Source organism: Panulirus ornatus, chromosome 28 (genome assembly GCF_036320965.1).
Source record: "Panulirus ornatus isolate Po-2019 chromosome 28, ASM3632096v1, whole genome shotgun sequence".
Classification (NCBI taxonomy): domain Eukaryota; kingdom Metazoa; phylum Arthropoda; class Malacostraca; order Decapoda; family Palinuridae; genus Panulirus; species Panulirus ornatus.
In genome coordinates this window covers 18,603,123-18,623,916 of record NC_092251.1, presented here as the reverse complement: position 1 = coordinate 18,623,916, position 20,794 = coordinate 18,603,123, and the positions used below count along the sequence as shown (strand labels likewise).

Below are 20,794 nucleotides of genomic sequence, written 5' to 3'. Positions count from 1 at the left end.
TCATCCATCTACTATCCTTGGGTGGTTAATGTATGTGGATGTAAGGCTTCTCACCCAGTGCACCAAAGGGACTCAGAAGTGGCAACCCAGGGTTAAAGGTATATGCAGTGCTAGTGTAGAAATGAGGGAAGATTAGACTTCCCACACTGCTTGGATGAGTAAGAAGGTAGCTCAGCACAGTGTGGAGTGAGCCCAGTGGGAGGCTAAGCACCAAGGAGCTGAAGCATCCAAGAGTTTCATCCTTGATATGGTGCACATAAGAGCCTATAACACACACCTGGTTCCTCTGGGCAGAAAGCAAAAAGACATTGAAAGGCAGAGGAAAGTGGAAACAAAAAAGGCAGAAAACTGGAAGAATGCAAGGTTTACAAAACACTGTGGGGCTCTACAAAAATGCAGCTATCAACAATGGTGTTGTAGTGCGTGTATGTGGTATACTTCTAAAAAAATCATTAGACATATATTAATCATTTTTGGAAACAGGCATGAAAGAAAGAGAGAGAGAGAGAGAGAGAGAGAGAGAGAGAGAGAGAGAGAGAGAGAGAGAGAGAGAGAGAGAGAGAGGGGGGGGAGGGAGAGAGAGAAAGAGGAGGGAGAGAGAGAAAGAGGAGGGAGAGAGAGAAAGAGGAGGGAGTTAGAGAGAAAGAGGAGGGAGAGAGAGAAAGAGGAGGGAGAGAGAGAGAGAGGAGGGAGAGAGAGAGAGGAGGGAGAGAGAGAGAGGAGGGAGAGAGAGAGAGGAGGGGGAGAGAGAGGGGAGGGAGAGAGAGAGAGGAGGGAGAGAGAGAGCAGGGAGAGAGAGAGCAGGGAGAGAGAGAGAGAGAGAGAGAGAGAGAGAGAGAGAGAGAGAGAGAGAGAGAGAGAGAGAGAGAGAGAGAGAGAGAGAGAGAGACACACACACACACAGTAAGTGTTAGCATCACTTACACTTGCGCTTTCACAAACGTAACTGAGGTCAACCACTTAACTACCTTTTATATTTTCATTTCAGTGTTTTTTTCAGTAACTGAAGGACATACCTTGTCTATTTGCTCACCAGAATTACAAAGTAAGCAGCCTTACTTCAAGTTACAGACCCCAAAACACATGATGATGGGCAAAATACCTGGCTTATTCCAGATTAACTTGAAAAAATAAAATTCTTTTAAAGGTCAAAAGGGCTTCATCTATTTTTATTTATTTTGCTTTGTCGCTGTCTCCCGCGTTTGCAAGGTAGCGCAAGGAAACAGACGAAAGAAATGGCCCAGCCCACCCCCATACACATGTATATACATACACGTCCACACACGCAAATATACATACCTATACATCTCAATGTACACATATATATACACACACAGACACATACATATATACCCATGCACACAATTCACACTGTCTGCCTTTATTCATTCCCATCACCACCTCGCCACACATGGAATACCATCCCCCTCCCCCCTCATGTGTGCGAGGTAGCGCTAGGAAAAGACAACAAAGGCCCCTTTCGTTCACACTCAGTCTCTAGCTGTCATGCAATAATGCCCGAAACCACAGCTCCCTTTCCAAATCCAGGCCCCACACAACTTTCCATGGTTTACCCCAGACGCTTCACATGCCCTGATTCAATCCACTGACAGCACATCAACCCCAGTATACCACATTGATCCAATTCACTCTATTCCTTGCCTGCCTTTCACCCTCCTGCATGTTCAGGCCCTGATCACTCAAAATCTTTTTCACTCCATCTTTCCACCTCCAATTTGGTCTCCCACTTCTCCCCGTTCCCTCCACCTCCGACACATATATCCTCTTGGTCAATCTTTCCTCACTCATTCTCTCCATGTGCCCAAAATATTTCAAAACACCCTCTTCTGCTCTCTCAACCACGCTCTTTTTATTTCCACACATCTCTCTTACCCTTTCATTACTTACTCGATCAAACCACCTCACACCACACATTGTCCTCAAACATCTCATTTCCAGCACATCCACCCTCCTGCGCACAACTCTATCCATAGCCCACACCTCGCAACTGTACAACATTGTTGGAACCACTATTCCTTCAAACATACCCATTTTTGCTTTCCGAGATAATGTTCTCGACTTCCACACATTCTTCAACGCTCCCAGGATTTTCGCCCACTCCCCCACCCTATGATTCACTTCCGCTTCCACAGTTCCATCCGCTGCCAGATCCACTCCCAGACATCTAAAACACTTTCTTCCTGCAGTTTTTCTCCATTCAAACTTACCTCCCAATTGACTTGACCCTCAACCCTACTGTACCTAATAACCTTGCTCTTATTCACATTTACTCTTAACTTTCTTCTTTCACACACTTTACCAAACTCAGTCACCAGCTTCTGCAGTTTCTAACATGAATCAGCCACAAGCGCTGTATCATCAGCGAACAACAACTGACTCACTTCCCAAGCTCTCTCATCCACAACAGACTTCATACTTGCCCCTCTTTCCAAAACTCTTGCATTCACCTCCCTAACAACCCCATCCATAAACAAATTAAACAACCATGGACACATCACACACCCCTGCCGCACACCTACATTCACTGAGAACCAATCACTTTCCTCTCTTCCTACACGTACACATGCCTCACATCCTCGATAAAAACGTTTCACTGCTTCTAACAACTTGCCTCCCACACCATATATTCTTAATACCTTCCACAGAGCATCTCTATCAACTCTATCATATGCCTTCTCCAGATCCATAAATGCTACATACAAATCCATTTGCTTTTCTAAGTATTTCTCACATACATTCTTCAAAGCAAACACCTGATTCACACATCCTCTACCACTTCTGAAACCACACTGCTCTTCCTCAATCTGATGCTCTGTACATGCCTTCACCCTCTCAATCAATACCCTCCCATATAATTTACCAGGAATGCTCAACAAACTTATACCTCTGTAATTTGAGCACTCACTCTTATCCCCTTTGCCTTTGTACAATGGCACTATGCACGCATTCCGCCAGTCCTCAGGAACATCACCATGAGTCATACATACATTAAATAACCTTACCAACCAGTCAACAATACAGTCATCCCCTTTTTTAATAGATTCCACTGTAATACCATCCAAACCTGCTGCCTTGCCGGCTTTCATCTTCCGCAAAGCTTTTACTACCTCTTATCTGTTTACCAAATCATTTTCCCTAACCCTCTCACTTTGCACACCACCTCGACCAAAACACCCTATATCTGCCACTCTATCATCAAACACATTCAACAAACCTTTAAAATACTCACTCCATCTCCTCACATCACCACTACTTGTTATCACCTCCCCATTAGCGCCCTTCACTGAAGTTCCCATTTGCTCCCTTGTCTTATGCACTTTATTTACCTCCTTCCAGAACATCTTTTTATTTTCCCTAAAATTTAATGATACTCTCTCACCCCAACTCTCATTTGCCCTCTTTTTCACCTCTTGCACCTTTCTCTTGACCTCCTGTCTCTTTCTTTTATATATCTCCCACTCAATTGCATTTTTTCCCTGCAAAAATCGTCCAAATGCCTCTCTCTTCTCTTTCATTAATAATCTTACTTCTTCATTCCACCACTCACTACCCTTTCTAATCAACCCACCTCCCACGCTTCTCATGCCACAAGCATCTTTTGCGCACTCCATCACTGATTCCCTAAATACATCCCATTCCTCCCCCACTCCCCTTACTTCCATTGTTCTCACCTTTTTCCATTCTGTACTCAGTCTCTCCTGGTACTTCCTCACACAAGTCTCCTTCCCAATCTCACTTACTCTCACGACCCTCTTCACCCCAACATTCACTCTTCTCTTCTGAAAACCCATACAAATCTTCACCTTTGCCTCCACAACATAATGATCAGACATCCCTCCAGTTGCAACTCTCAGCACATTAACATCCAAAAGTCTCTCTTTCGCGCGCCTGTCAATTAACACGCAATCCAATAATGCTCTCTGGCCATCTCTCCTACTTACATACGTATACTTATATATATCCTGCTTTTTAAACCAGGTATTCCCAATCACCAGTCCTTTTTCAGCACATAAATCTACAAGCTCTTCACCATTTCCATTTACAACACTGAACACCCCATGTATACCAATTATTCCCTCAACTGCCACATTACTCACCTTTCCATTCAAATCACCCATCACTATAACCCAGTCTCATGCATCAAAACCACTAACACACTCATTCAGCTGCTCCCAAAACACTTGCCTCTCATGATCTTTCTTCTCATGCCCAGGTGCATATGCACCAATAACTACCCATCTCTCTCCATCAACTTTCAGTTTTACCCATATTAATCAAGAATTTACTTTCTTACATTCTATCACATACTCCCACAACTCCTGTTTCAGGAGTACTGCTACTCCTTCCCTTGCTCTTGTCCTCTCACTAACCCCTGACTTTACTCCCAAGACATTCCCAAACCACTCTTCCCCTTTACCCTTGAGCTTCATTTCACTCAGAGCCAAAACATCCAGGTTCCTTTCCTCAAACATACTACCTATCTCTCCTTTTTTCACATCTTGGTTACATCCACACACATTTAGACACCCCAATCTGAGTCTACCTTCATATTGAAGGTAATACACTGTAACAGCAAAATACAACACAAAATTCAAGAGGGTGAATCAGAATGTCTGAAGGTATGTGAGGTTAGTATGATAATGTGAGTAGAAAAAATACACGGATACAGAGTGTTAAAGAGGTATGGAAATGTAAAAATGAGAAGTATAACAATGCTAACACAACATAACTGAAGTGTGTGGAACCAATACCAAAAGGTATGCTAAAAGGACAGTATGAGAAATTGTGTACATGGGGCATCTACATGGATGAATCAGCTGAAATGTGCGAGAGCCACAGTTATGCAAATGACCAAGAAGGTTTCTGATTATCCAGATGAATCAAATTTCCTTATACTGACTTATTTCCATACCCTTCTGTTGGAGGAATAAACATTGGTGTAATCCTTCTCTTGCCATCTGCAGTCCTTGTTTCAATCTGTTTGTTGATTGGGGCTCTCTGGGGTGTAGAAGGAACTGGTCGTTGACTTTGCTCACTGAGGAATAAACATCATTACATGAACATCACCATGACACTTCATTTTAAAGTTATTTGTCACTACAATACACAAATAGCTAAATCTTAATTTTTGCTTTAAAAGATGTAACTGCTATTCTTGTAAATATCTCCATCTACAATAAATTGATGTATCATTATTCATCTTTAAATAAGGGGATGCAAAAAGCTTTTAATCAAATCTTCCAATAAGCATAAGTGAAAATGATGGAACTTTAAGAAGAAATGTGTGAGCAAGTAAGATATGAAGCAATTAACAGACTGATGACACGACACATAGGTCTGACAGGGAGTACCCTTCCTATCAATAAGTACCTTTGACAAACCTGACAGGGCTTATCATATGTCTTACTTATTGAATTAGACAATTTCTTTGCTGCAATGTGTCCCAACTTATCAAATACTCTTGGTTCAACAGAAACTGTCTTCTGCCATGAGCCCAGCTTTCTTTTGAATGTTACTCTGGTATGCCATACATGTTTCTTCTTTCTCGCAGTATCATTATTTTTCATTTATTCTTTATACTTAACTGCCATCTCCCGCAAGGAAACAGACAAGGAATAGCCCAACCCACCCACATACACATGTATATGCATAAAGGCCCACGCATGCACATACCCATTTCAAAACATACATACATACATATACATGCACAGACATATCCATATATATACACATGTACATATCCATAATTGCTGCCTTCATCCATTCCCATCACCACCCTGCCACACACAAAATAGCAACCCCCCTCCCAGTGAAGCAGCACCAGGAAAAGACAAAAAAGGCCAAATTCGCTCACACTCACTCTCTAGCTGTCATGTGTAATGCATTGATACCACAGCTCCCTTTCCATATTCAAGCCCCACAAAACTTTACATGGTTTACCCCAGGCGCTTCACATGCCCTGCTCCAATCCAGTGAAAGCATGTCGACCTTGGTGTACCACATCATTCCAATTCACTCTATTCCTTGCACACCTTTCAACCTCCTGTATGTTCAGGCCCCGATCACTCAAAATCTTTTTCACTCCATCCTTCCAACTCCAACTTGGCCTCCTACTTCGCCTTCTTCCCTCCACCTCTGACACATATATCTTCTTTGTCAATCTTTCCTCACTTATTCTCTCCATGCGACCAAACCATTTCAACACACCTTCTTCTGCTCTCTCAACCATGCACTTTTTATTACCACACATCTTTCTTACCCTTTCATTACTTACTCGATCAAACCACCTCACACCACATACTGTCCTCAAACATTTCATTTTCAACACATCCACCCTGCTCCACACAACCCTATACATAGCCCATGCCTCACAACCATATAACATTGTTGGAACCACTACTCCTTCAAACATGCCCATTTTTGCTCTCAAAGATAACATTTTTGCCTTCCACACATTCTTCAATGCTCCCAGAACCTTCAGTCCCTCCCTAACCTTGTGATTCACTTCCACTTCCATGGTTCCACCCACTGCTAAATCCACTCCCAGATATCTAAAACACTTCACTTGCTCCAATTTTTCTTCATTCAAACTTACTTCCCAATTAACTTGTCCCTCAACCCTACTGGACCTAATAACCTTGCTCTTCTTCACATTTACTCTCAACTTTCTTCTTTCACACACTTTACCAAACTCAATCACCAACTTCTGTAGTTTCTCACCCAAATCAGCCACCAGCACTGTATCATCAGTGAACAACAACTGACTCCCTTCCTACGCCCTCTCATCCACAACAGACTGCATACTTGCCCCTATCTCCAAAATGCTTGAATACACCTCCCTAACAACCCCATCCATACACAAATTAAACAACCATGGAGACATCACGCACTCCTGCTGCAAACCAACATTTACTGGGAACCAATCAACTTTCTCTCTTCCTACTCATACACATGCCTTACATCCTCAATAAAACCTTTTCACTGCTTCTACCAACTTACCTCCCACACCATACACTCTTAAAACCTACCACAAACCATCTCTATCAACCCTATCATATGCCTTCTCCAGATCTATAAATGCAACATACAAATCCATCTGTTTTTCTAAGTATTTCTCACATACATTCTTCAAAGCAAACACTTGATCCACACATCCTCTACCACTTCTGAAACCACACTACTCTTCCCCAATCTGATGTTCTGTACATGCCTTCACCCACTCATTCAATACCCTCCCATATAATTTTCCAGGAATACTCAATAAACTCATGCCTCTGTAATTTGAACACTCACCTTTATCCCCTTTGCCTTTGTACAATGGCATTATGCATGCACTTTGCCAATCCTCAGGCACTTCACCATGATCCATACATACACTGAATACCCTCACCAACCAATCAACAACACAGTCACCCCCTTTTTTTAATAAATTCCACTGCAATACCATCCAAACCCACCACCTCGCCGGCTTTCATCTTCCGCAAAGCTTTCATTACCTCTTCTCTATTCACCAAACAATTCTCCCTGATCCTGTCACTTTGCACACCACCCCATCCAAAACATCCTATATCTGCCACTCTATCATCAAACACATTCAAGAAACCTTCAAAATATTCACTCCATCTCCTTCTCACTTCATCACTACTTGTTTTTACCTCCCCATTTGCCCCCTCCACCAATGTTCCCATTTGTTCTCTTGTCTTACGCACTTTATTTACCTCCTTCCAAAACACCTTTTTTTTCTTTTATTTTGCTTTGACACTGTCTCCCGATATTAAAACATCTTTTTATTCTCTAAAATTTAATGATACTCTCTCACCCCACTCTCATTTGCCTTCTTTTTCACCTTTCTCTTGACCTCCTGTCTCTTCCTTTTATACATCTCCCAGTCATTTGCACTACTTCCCTGCAAAAATCATCTAAATGCCTCTCTCTTCTTTTTCACTAATAATCTTACTTCTTCATCCCACCATTCACTACCCTTTCTAATCTGCTCACCTCCCATCTTTCTCATACACATGCATCTTTTGTGCAAGCCATCACTGCTTCCCTAAATACATCCCATTCCTGTCCCACTCCCCTTACCTCATTTGCTCTCACCTTTTGCCATTCTGCACTCAATCTCTCCTTGTACTTCCTCACAAAAGTCTCCTTTCCAAACTCACTTACTCTCTCCACTCTCTTCGCTCACCTACATTTTCTCTTCTTTTCGGAAAACCTATCATTGTTATCATGATCATTATCATCATTACTATTATTATTACTATCATCATTATTATCATTATCATTATTATTATCATTATTATGATTTTTTTTTATTTTTTGCTTTGTCGCTGTCTCCTGCATTAGCGAGGTAGCGCAAGGAAACAGACAAAACAATGGCCCAACCAACCCACATACACATGTATATATATACATGTCCACACACGCAAATATACATACCTTACATCTCAATGTATACATATATATATACACACACAGACATATACATATATACACATGTACATAATTCATACTATCTACCCTTATTTATTCCCATCACCACCCTGCCACACATGGAATAACAACCCCCTCCCTACTCATGTGTGTGAGGTAGTGCTAGGAAAAGACAACAGAGGCCACATTCATTCACACTCAGTCTCTAGCTGTCATGCAATAATGCACTGAAACCACAGCTCCCTTTCCACATTCAGAACCCACAGAACTTTCCATGGTTAACCCCAAATGCTTCACATGCCCTGGTTCAATCCATTGACAGCACGTCGACCCCAGTATACCACACTGTTCAAATTCACTCTATTCCTTGCACGCCTTTCACCCTCCTGCATGTTCAGGCCCCGATCACTCAAAATCTTTTTCACTCCATCTTTCCACCTCCAATTTGGTCTCCCACTTCTCCTTGTTCCCTCCACCTCTGACACATATATCCTCTTGGTCAATCTTTCCTCACTCATTCTCTCCATGTGACCAAACCATTTCAAAACACCTGCTTCTGCTCTCTCAACCACACTCTTTTTATTACTACACATCTCTCTTACCTTTACATTACTTACTCGATCAAACCACCTCACACCACACATTGTCCTTAAACATCTCATTTCCAGCACATCCACCCTCCTGCACACAACTCTATCCATAGCCCGCGCCTCGCAACCATACAACATTGTTGGAACCACTATTCCTTCAAACATACCCATTTTTGCTTTCTGAGATAATGTTCCCGACTTCCAAACATTCTTCAAGGCTCCCAGAACTTTTGCCCCCTCCCCCACCCTATGATTCACTTCCACTTCCATCCGCTGCCATATCCACTCCCAGATATCTAAAACACTTCACTTCCTCCAGTTTTTCTCCATTCAAACTTACCTCCCAAATGACTTGACCCTCAACCCTACTGTACTTAATAACCTTGCTCTTATTCACATTAACTCTCAACTTTCTTCTTTCACACACTTTACCAAACTCAGTCACCAGCTTCTGCAGTTTCTCACATAAATCAGCCACCAGCGCTGTATCATCAGTGCACAACAACTGACTCACTTCCCAAGCTCTCTCATCCACAAGACTTCATACTTGGCCCTCTTTCCAAAACTCTTGCATTCACCTCCCTAACAACCCCATCCATAAACAAATTAAACAACCATGGAGACATCACACACAAAAAATACATTCACTGAGAACCAATCACTTTCCTCTCTTCCTACATGTACACATGCCTTACATCCTCGATAAATACTTTTCACTGCTTCTAACAACTTGCCTCCCACACCATATATTCTTAATACCTTCCACAGAGCATCTCTATCAACTCTATCATATGCCTTCTCCAGATCCATAAATGCTACATACAAATCCATTTGCTTTTCTAAGTATTTCTCACATACATTCCTCAAAGCAAACACCTGATCCACACATCCTCTACCACTTCTGAAACCACACTGCTCTTCCCTAATCTGATGCTCTGTACATGCCTTCACCCTCTCAATCAATACCCTCCCATATAATTTACCAGGAATACTCAACAAACTTATACCTCTGTAATTTGAGCACTCACGTTTGTCCCCTTTGCCTTTGTACAATGGTACTATGCACGCATTCCGCCAATCCTCAGGCACCTCACTATGAATCATACATACATTAAATAACCTTACCAACCAGTCAACAATACAGTCACCCCCTTTTTCATAAATTCCACTGCAATACCATCCAAACCCGCTGCCTTGCCAGCTTTCATCTTCCGCAAAGCTTTTACTACCTCTTCCTCTGTTTACCAAATCATTTTCCCTAACCCTCTCACTTTGCACACCACCTCAACCAAAACACCCTATATCTGCCATCTATCATCAAACACATTCAACAAACCTTCAAAATACTCACTCCACCTCCTTCTTACATCACCACTACTTGTTATCACCTCCCCATTAGCCCCCTTCACTGAATTTCCCATTTGTTCCCTTGTCTTACACACTTTATTTACCTCCTTCCAAAACATCTTTTCATTCTCACTAAAATTTAATGATACTCTCTCACCCCAACTCTCATTTGCTCTCTTTTTCACCTCTTGCACTTTTCTCTTGACCTCCTGCCTCTTTCTTTTATACATCTCCCACTCATTTGCATTATTTCCCTACAAAAACCCTCCAAATGCCTCTCTCTTCTCTTTCAATAATACTCTTACTTCTTCATCCCACCACTCACTACCCTTTCTAATCTGCCCACCTCCCACGCTTCTCATGCCACAAGCATCTTTTGCGCAAGCCATCACTGCTTCCCTAAATGCATCCCATTCCTCCCCCACTCCCCTTACCTCCTTTGTTCTCACCTTTTTCCATTCTGTACTCAGTCTCTCCTGGTACTTCATCACACAAGTCTCCTTTTAAAGCTCACTTACTCTCACCACTCTCTTCACCCCAACATTCTCTCTTCTTTTCTGAAAACCTCTACAAATCTTCACCTTCGCCTCCACAAGATAATGATCAGACATCCCTCCAGTTGCACCTCTCAGCACATTAACATCCAAAAGTCTCTCTTTTGCGTGCCTATCAATTAACACGTAATCCAAGAACACTCTCTGGCCATCTCTCCTACTTACATACGTATACTTATGTATATCTCTCTTTTTAAACCAGCCATTCCCAATCACCAGTCCTTTTTCAGCACATAAATCTACAAGCTCTTCACCATTTCCATTTACAACACTGAACACCCCATGTATACCAATTATTCCCTCAACTGCCACATTACTCACCTTTGCATTCAAATCACCCATCACTATAACCCAGTCTCGTGCATCAAAACCACTAACACACTCATTCAGCTGCTCCCAAAACACTTGCCTCTAATGATCTTTCTTCTCATGCCCAGGTGCATATGCACCAATAATCACCCACCTCTCTCCATCAACTTTCAGTTTTACCTATATCAATCTAGAGTTTACTTTCTTACACTCTATCACATACTCCCACAACTCCTGTTTCAGGAGTACTGCTACTCCTTCCCTTGCTCTTGTCCTCTCACTAACCCCTGACGTTACTCCCAAGACATTCCTAAACCACTCTTCCCCTTTACCATTGAGCTTCGTTTCACTCAGAGCCAAAACATCCAGGTTCCTTTCCTCAAACATACTACCTATCTCTCCTTTTTTCTCATCTTGGTTACATCCACACACATTTAGACATCCCAATCTGAGCCTTCGAGGAGGATGGGCACTCCCCGCATGACTCCTTCTTCTGTTTCCCCTTTTAGAAAGTTAAAATACAAGGAGGGGAGGGTTTCTAGTCCACTGCTCCCGTCCCCTTTAGTCGCCTTCTACAACACGCGAGGAATGCGTGGGAAGTATTCTTTCTCCCCTACCCCTAGATTATTATTATCATTATATCATACTTGATCACCATTTCCCACGTCAGCAAGGTAGCACCAGGAAACAAACGAAGAATGGCCCATCCACTCATATATACATAAATGCCCATACATGCATGTATACATACATATGCATATACAAACACATACACAGGCATATCATATATATACAGATGTACATATTCAAACTTGCATGCCTTCATCCATTCCTAAATCTTCCCTCCCCCACAGGAAACAGCAACACTACCTCCTGATTCAGCGAGGTAGCATCAAGAAAACAGACAAAATAGGCCAACTGTCATGTGTAATGCACCAAAACCACGGCTCCTTTCCCACATTCAGACCCCACACGTTCCACATGACTTGGTTCAGTCCACTGACAGCATGTCGACCCCGGTATAACACATCGGTTCCAATTCAATCTATTCCTTGCATGCCTCTCACCCTCCCATATCTTTAGGCCCCAATTGCTCAAAATCTTTTTCACTCCATCCTTCTGCCTTCAATCTGGTCTCCCACTTCTTGTTCCCTCCACCGCAGACATATATGTCCTCTTAGTCAATCTTTCTCACTCATTCTCCCCAAATGTTCACACCATTTCAACACAACCTCTTCTGCTCTCTTAACGACACTTTTTATTTCTACATATCTCTCGCACCCTTTCATTACCTACTCAATCAAACCACCTCACACCACACACTGTCCTCAATCATTTCATTTCCAACACATCCACCCTACTCCTATAACCCCATCTATAGCCCATTCCTAACAACCACATAACATTGGTGGAACTACTATTCCTTCAAACATACCCATTTTTGTTCTCTCCTTCCACACATTCTTCATCACTCCTAGAACCTTCGCACCCTTCCCCACCCTGTGATTCACTTCCGCTTCCATTGTTCCATTCCCTGATAAGTCCACTCCCAGATATCTAAAACACTTCAATTCCTTAAATTTTTCTCCATTCAAACTTATATCCCAACTAACTTGTCCCTCAACCCTGCTGAACCTAATAACCTTGCTTTTATTCACATCTACTCTCAACTTTCTCCTTTCTCCTTTCACACACTTTACCAAACTCAGTCACCAACTTCTGCAGTTTCTCATTCAAATCAGCCACGAGCTGTATTACTGGCAAACAACAACTTACTCACTTCCCAGGCCCTCTCATCCCCAAAGGACTGCCCCTCTCTCTAAAACTCTTGCGTTTACCTCACTAACCATCCCATCGATAAACAAATAAAAACAATCATGGGGACATCACACATCCCTGCCACAGACCAACATTCACTGGGAACCAATCACTTTCCTCTTTTCCTACTCATACACATGACTTACATCCTTGATAAAACCTTTTCACTGCTTCTAGCAACTTACCTCCCACACCATATACTCTTAAGATCTTCCACAAGCATCCTTATTAACCCTATCATATGTCTTCTCCAGATCCATAAATACACATACAAATCCATCTGATTGTCTTAGTATTTCTCACATACATTCTTCAAAGCAAACACCTGATCCATACATCCTCTACCACTTCTGGCAAATGAGATGCATGGTATCTTTTACAGCAAAAGCAGTACACTGCTAGTGATATCTAAGGCAATTAATGCAAGCAAATATCAGCTAAGATTTTAAAGGACGGCAGGAACTAATAAAAGCCATATGATGCCCAGAGCAGTGACAAAGTTAAACAGCAATACAGAAGTGTTTCTTACTACCTGGCACTTGCAGCTTTAGCCCTTATTCTCTCCTCTTCTCGAAGACGCAGAAGTTCTGGGTTCTCTATAATTGTGGGGTTGACTGAGGTTGCAGATGTCACAGCCGATTTACCATACAACTTCATGTGAAGATTATTCTAAAGAGAGCATAGTTAACTATAATACATATCCCTTCGAGGATACAAATTTTGTAAACATTCCCTACTTTAAAGGCATTAATTAAAATCTAATGTAGGACAAACACCCTCCCTTATATTTAAAAAATAATGTAGAAAAAGTTAATAATAGATGCACACCTCTAATACTCTTGGGACAGAAACCCTCCTAGGTGGGAAAGATTCATCACTTTAGGACTTTACTGAAAGTGACTGGCTTCGTTCATAGCATAATACTGTTACAATATCATCCTCATTTTATCCTAGCTTCAAACATGTCCCCTTACTTTCATCGGCAAAGAATGAGTTCTGTCATCCTGATCTCTTTATATAAAAAAAAATCTGATTCTGCCACACATGTATAGGACTAATTTGTATGCAGCAGCACCTGCAAATACTAAAGGCAAGTTAAGATTTTTTCAAATTGATGGAATGTGAGAGGAATAAAAGATGAATTGAGGATGCAAGTTGTACATACTTTTTAGGAAGGGTAATATACAAGACAAAGTAATGGAATTCTAGAGCACAGGACATAAATGGAATGAGTAATCAGACTGTGCAAAACAAAATGTGGGAATTCTTACGATGGGTCTACAGTATGAAAATATTTTCTTTCACAAACAGGAAAAATCGAGGTCTTACTTGGCAGTCATGTGTGAAATGTTGAAAATTACTGTATTACTGCATTTAGAGTTGAAGAAATAGATACTGGGTACATAACATATTCTGACAAAAAAAAACATGTGGGAGACAAAAAAGGACAAAAATGTAGATGTGGGTCCAAGATGTAAATGTCAGTGTTATGTAGGTTTTATTGCCCATGTGCACTAACAGGTGTGTTACATATGTGCATTTTCAATGCAAGGATGACCATATAATACAAGTGGCATCAGTACATGGGAGACAGGACATATGAGAGAAGATGTTGGATATTTTTCAGTACAAAAGAACAAGACATGTATCTAATATGTTGGATCAATAAGAAAGTTAGCTTATCAAATCATATAACAGTAATATGCAGGTTGACCTTTCCTTTAACTCTGTAAGGTCTAGGAAAGGAAAGGGAAATGAAAAAAGCAATGAGAATAAAAATTGAGACTTTACAAGATGATATACCAAAATTCTAACTTCCATGAGAGAAGCAAAACGAAAAATAAAGAGATATCAATGAAACAGCAGAGGCTGAAGTTGAGATGGTATGTAGACAAAAGATATTTATTTATTATATCTATTTTGCTTTGTCGCCGTCTCCCACGTTAGCAAGGCAGCACAAGGAAACAGACGAAAGAATGGCCCAACCCACCCACATACACATGTATATACATACACGTCCACACACACACAAATATACATACCTATACATCTCAATGTTTACATATATATACACACACAGACATATACATATATACACATGTACATAATTCATACTGTCTGCCTTTATTCACTGCCATCGCCACCTCACCATACATGGAATAACAACCCCCTCCCCCCTCATGTGTGCGAGGTAGTGCTAGGAAAAGACAAAGGCCCCATTCGTTCACACTCAGTCTCTAGCTCTCATGTAATAATGCACTGAAACCACAGCTCCCTTTCCACATCCAGGCCCCACAGAACTTTCCATGGTTTACCCCAGACGCTTCACATGCCCTGGTTCAATCCACTGACAGCACAACGACCCCGGTATACAACATCGTTCCAATTCACTCTATTCCTTGCACGCCTTTCACCCTCCTGCATGTTCAGGCCCCGATCACTCAAAATCTTTTTCACTCCATCTTTCCACCTCCAATTTGGTCTCCCACTTCTCCTCATTCCCTCCACCTCTGACACTTATATCCCCTTGGTCAATCTTTTCTCACTCATTCTCACTCATTCTCTGCATGTGAGATTAAGTTGTGAGGATAAACATCAAGGCAGAATACAGACTACAGGAAGATGAGTATGAGAAATATGTAGTTCAATGAAAGAAATTGATTCCTTTTGAATATGTCCATGAAGAACACTTGGTACAAAATAAATAATTAAGACATAAGAAATCAAAAACCTACAAATATCTAAATAATTTTGTCAAGGTACTGTAAATTTCTGTATTCTAGGCATATGTCTTTATCATTCCTATTAAGTTCATATGTATAAGAAAAATGCACAGAGTGACCACAGAAACATTCAAGCCTAAAGTCAAACCCTATGAACCTAAAGTACATAATCAGTTGAGAGGCATTGTGGCAGAGAGAAAAACAGTGTAACCTAAAAAGAGAGACATGCAATGAGGTACCCCTACCATTTTGGCAAAATTTTGTCATATCTAATCCAAGGCAGGTTGGCAGTACTCCAACTTGCTCCTTTTGCTTCTGATATGTATATTCTTTTAGTTAGTCTCCACTTATCATTTCCATATGGCAACAATATTTCAACACATCCGTGTTCAGCTCTCTCAATCATACTGCACTTAATACTACAGCCTCATCTTACAATGTCATACCTTATGCGATCAACCCTCCTGACATCACATGTTGTTCTTCATATTCATCCAATCTATTCCATTCTTTTGCATTTAGGACCCATAAAGCACTGTTACAACTACCAAATCATCAAACCCATAGAACTATGCCTTCACAAAAAGAAATTTCTCTTTTCACACACACTTCAATACACCCTGAACCTTTGTTCCCTCATCCATCCAAGGTTCAATTCAGCTTTCATGGTTCCAGCCATGGCCATGTTCTCTGAAAGGTATATAAGACACTCATTTCTCTAGGTTTTCTATGTTTAAACTCACAAACTAATCTTAGCACCTTACTTTTATTCACATCAATTCACAACTGCATCCTTTTATAAACTCTCACAAACTCAAATACCAGCCCCTGCAATTTCTTACTTGAGTCAGCAACCAGATCCAAGTCATCTGCAAAAAGCATCTGACTTACCTCTCAGGCCCCACATATTCAGCATGCTGTAAGCCTGCTCTCTTTTCAAGACCGTCCCATTTACTTGTCTAACCACACCATCCATTAACATTTTAAACAGCCATAGTGACAACTGACAACCTTAACAAAAACCTATCCTCACTTGGAACTACACACCTTCCTCCCCTCCTATCCATATACATGTGCCTTACTTTCTTGACAGAATTTCCTCATGGTTTGTGGTAGCTTTCTCCCCACCTCATGTATTTCACAAGGCATCTCTGTCAAAATATCACATGCTTTCTCCACACTGATATAAAGCATATACAAATAACTCTTTATCTACAGTAATTTCTTACAAAATATCTCCAACTGGGGCAAACACCTGGTTCACAACTGTTCTACCTCTCCTTAAGTCACACTGCTCCTCCCTAATCTAATGCTATGTGCATGCCACAACCCTCTCAATCACCACTCTCCTATACAACTTATAGGATACATTCAACATTTTGAGCACTCACATTTCTCCCTCATGCGTTTACATAATGGAACAATACAGTCATTCTCCCTGTCCTTCGGCACTTAACCTCAAGCTAAACATACACTGAAAATCCTGACTAACCAATCAGCAGGACTGTCACCCCATTCTTCAAGAATTAAACTTTAATAATAATAATAATTTTTTTTTTTTTTTTTTTGCTTTGTCACTGTCTCCCGCGTTTGCGAGGTAGCACAAGGAAACAGACGAAAGAAATGGCCAAACCCACCCCCATACACATGTATATACATACGTCCACATACGCAAATATACATACCTACACAGCTTTCCATGGTTTACCCCAGACGCTTCACATGCCTTGCTTCAATCCACTGACAGCACGTCAACCCCGGTATACCACATCGCTCCTATTCACTCTATTCCTTGCCCTCCTTTCACCCTCCTGCATGTTCAGGCCCCGATCACACAAAATCTTTTTCACTCCATCTTTCCACCTCCAATTTGGTCTCCCTCTTCTCCTCGTTCCCTCCACCTCCGACACATATATCCTCTTGGTCAATCTTTCCTCACTCATTCTCTCCATGTGACCAAACCATTTCAAAACACCCTCTTCTGCTCTCTCAACCACGCTCTTTTTATTTCCACACATCTCTCTTACCCTTACGTTACTTACTCGATCAAACCACCTCACACCACACATTGTCCTCAAACATCTCATTTCCAGCACATCCATCCTCCTGCGCACAACTCTATCCATAGCCCACGCCTCGCAACCATACAACATTGTTGGAACCACTATTCCTTCAAACATACCCATTTTTGCTTTCCGAGATAATGTTCTCGACTTCCACACATTCTTCAAGGCTCCCAGAATTTTCGCCCCCTCCCCCACCCTATGATCCACTTCCGCTTCCATGGTTCCATCCGCTGCCAGATCCACTCCCGGATATCTAAAACACTTCACTTCCTCCAGTTTTTCTCCATTCAAACTCACCTCCCAATTGACTTGACCCTCAACCCTACTGTACCTAATAACCTTGCTCTTATTCACATTTACTCTTAACTTTCTTCTTTCACACACTTTACCAAACTCAGTCACCAGCTTCTGCAGTTTCTCACATGAATCAGCCACCAGCGCTGTATCATCAGCGAACAACAACTGACTCACTTCCCAAGCACTCTCATCCCCAACAGACTTCATACTTGCCCCTCTTTCCAAAACTCTCGCATTCACCTCCCTAACAACCCCATCCATAAACAAATTAAATAACCATGGAGACATCACACACCCCTGCCGCAAACCTACATTCACTGAGAACCAATCACTTTCCTCTCTTCCTACACGTATACATGCCTTACATCCTCGATAAAAACTTTTCACTGCTTCTAACAACTTGCCTCCCACACCATATATTCTTAATACCTTCCACAGAGCATCTCTATCAACTCTATCATATGCCTTCTCCAGATCCATAAATGCTACATACAAATCCATTTGCTTTTCTAAGTATTTCTCACATACATTCTTCAAAGCAAACACCTGATCCACACATCCTCTACCACTTCTGAAACCACACTGCTCTTCCCCAATCTGATGCTCTGTACATGCCTTCACCCTCTCAATCAATACCCTCCCATATAATTTACCAAGAATACTCAACAAACTTATACCTCTGTAATTTGAGCACTCACTCTTATCCCCTTTGCCTTTGTACAATGGCACTATGCACGCATTCCGCCAATCCTCAGGCACCTCACCATGAGTCATACATACATTAAATAACCTTATCAACCAGTCAACAATACAGTCACCCCCTTTTTTACTAAATTCCACTGCAATACCATCCAAACCTGCTGCCTTGCCGGCTTTCATCTTCCGCAAAGCTTTTACTACCTCTTCTCTGTTTACCAAATCATTTTCCCTAACCCTCTCACTTAGCACACCACCTCGACCAAAACACCCTATATCTGCCACTCTATCATCAAACACATTCAACAAACCTTCAAAATACTAACTCCATCTCCTTCTCACATCACCACTACTTGTTATCACCTCCCCATTTGCACCCTTCACTGAAGTTCCCATTTGCTCCCTTGTCTTACGCACTTTATTTACCTGCTTCCAGAACATCTTTTTATTCTCCCTAAAATTTAATGATACTCTCTCACCCCAACTCTCATTTGCCCTTTTTTTCACCTCTTGCACCTTTCTCTTGACCTCCTGTCTCTTTCTTTTATACATCTCCCACTCACTTGCATTTTTTCCCTGCAAAAATCGTCCAAATGCCTCTCTCTTCTCTTTCACTAATACTCTTACTTCTTCATCCCACCACTCACTACCCTTTCTAATCAACCCACCTCCCACCTCCCACTCTGGCCATCTCTCCTATGTAAGTAGGAGAGATCTCTCCTATGTAAGTAGGAGAGATGGCCAGAGAGCGTTATTGGATTACGTGTTAATTGACAGGCGCGCGAAAGAGAGACTTTTGGATGTTAATGTGCTGAGAGGTGCAACTGGAGGGATGTCTGATCATTATCTTGTGGAGGCTAAGGTGAAGATTTGTATGGGTTTTCAGAAAAGAAGAGTGAATGTTGGGGTGAAGAGGGTGGTGAGAGTAAGTGAGCTTGGGAAGGAGACTTGTGTGAGGAAGTACCAGGAGAGACTGAGTACAGAATGGAAAAAGGTGAGAACAATGGAAGTAACGGGAGTGGGGGAGGAATGGGATGTATTTAGGGAATCAGTGATGGATTGCGCAAAAGATGCTTGTGGCATGGTATTGCAGTGGAATTTATTAAAAAAGGGGGTGACTGTATTGTTGACTGGTTGGTAAGGTTATTTAATGTATGTATGACTCATGGTGAGGTGCCTGAGGATTGGCGGAATGCGTGCATAGTACCATTGTACAAAGGCAAAGGGGATAAGAGTGAGTGCTCAAATTACAGAGGTATAAGTTTGTTGAGTATTCCTGGCAAATTATATGGGAGGGTATTGATTGAGAGGGTGAAGGCATGTACAGAGCATCAGATTGGGGAAGAGCAGTGTGGTTTCAGAAGTGGTAGAGGATGTGTGGATCAGGTGTTTGCTTTGAAGAATGTATGTGAGAAATACTTAGAAAAGCAAATGGATTTGTATGTAGCATTTATGGATCTGGAGAAGGCATATGATAGAGTTGATAGAGATGCTCTGTGGAAGGTATCAAGAATATATGGTGTGGGAGGCAAGTTGTTAGAAGCAGTGAAAAGTTTTTATCGAGGATGTAAGGCATGTGTACGTGTAGGAAGAGAGGAAAGTGATTGGTTCTCAGTGAATGTAGGTTTGCGGCAGGGGTGTGTGATGTCTCCATGGTTGTTTAATTTGTTTATGGATGGGGTTGTTAGGGAGGTGAATGCAAGAGTTTTGGAAAGAGGGGCAAGTATGAAGTCTGTTGGGGATGAGAGAGCTTGAGAAGTGAGTCAGTTGTTGTTCGCTGATGATACAGCGCTGGTGGCTGATTCATGTGAGAAACTGCAGAAGCTGGTGACTGAGTTTGGTAAAGTGTGTGAAAGAAGAAAGTTAAGAGTAAATGTGAATAAGAGCAAGGTTATTAGGTACAGTAGGGTTGAGGGTCAATTCAATTGGGAGGTGAG

General features: G+C 41.7%; 1 protein-coding gene across 2 annotated transcripts in view; it reads right to left on the bottom strand.

The window, feature by feature from the left end:
- Hira (histone cell cycle regulator-like protein) overlaps positions 1-20,794 on the bottom strand; it is a 539,085-nt gene that overhangs the window by 233,636 nt on the left and 284,655 nt on the right. The window contains exons 9-10 of one of the 2 annotated variants that reach the window (XM_071678795.1): positions 13,605-13,744; positions 4,934-5,056 (exon numbers count right to left, since the gene is read on the bottom strand). In XM_071678795.1, coding sequence (XP_071534896.1) covers positions 4,934-5,056; positions 13,605-13,744 — 263 coding nt within the window. The remainder of the gene's footprint in view (positions 1-4,933; positions 5,057-13,604; positions 13,745-20,794) is intronic. The other variant, XM_071678796.1, reaches the window with a different exon arrangement.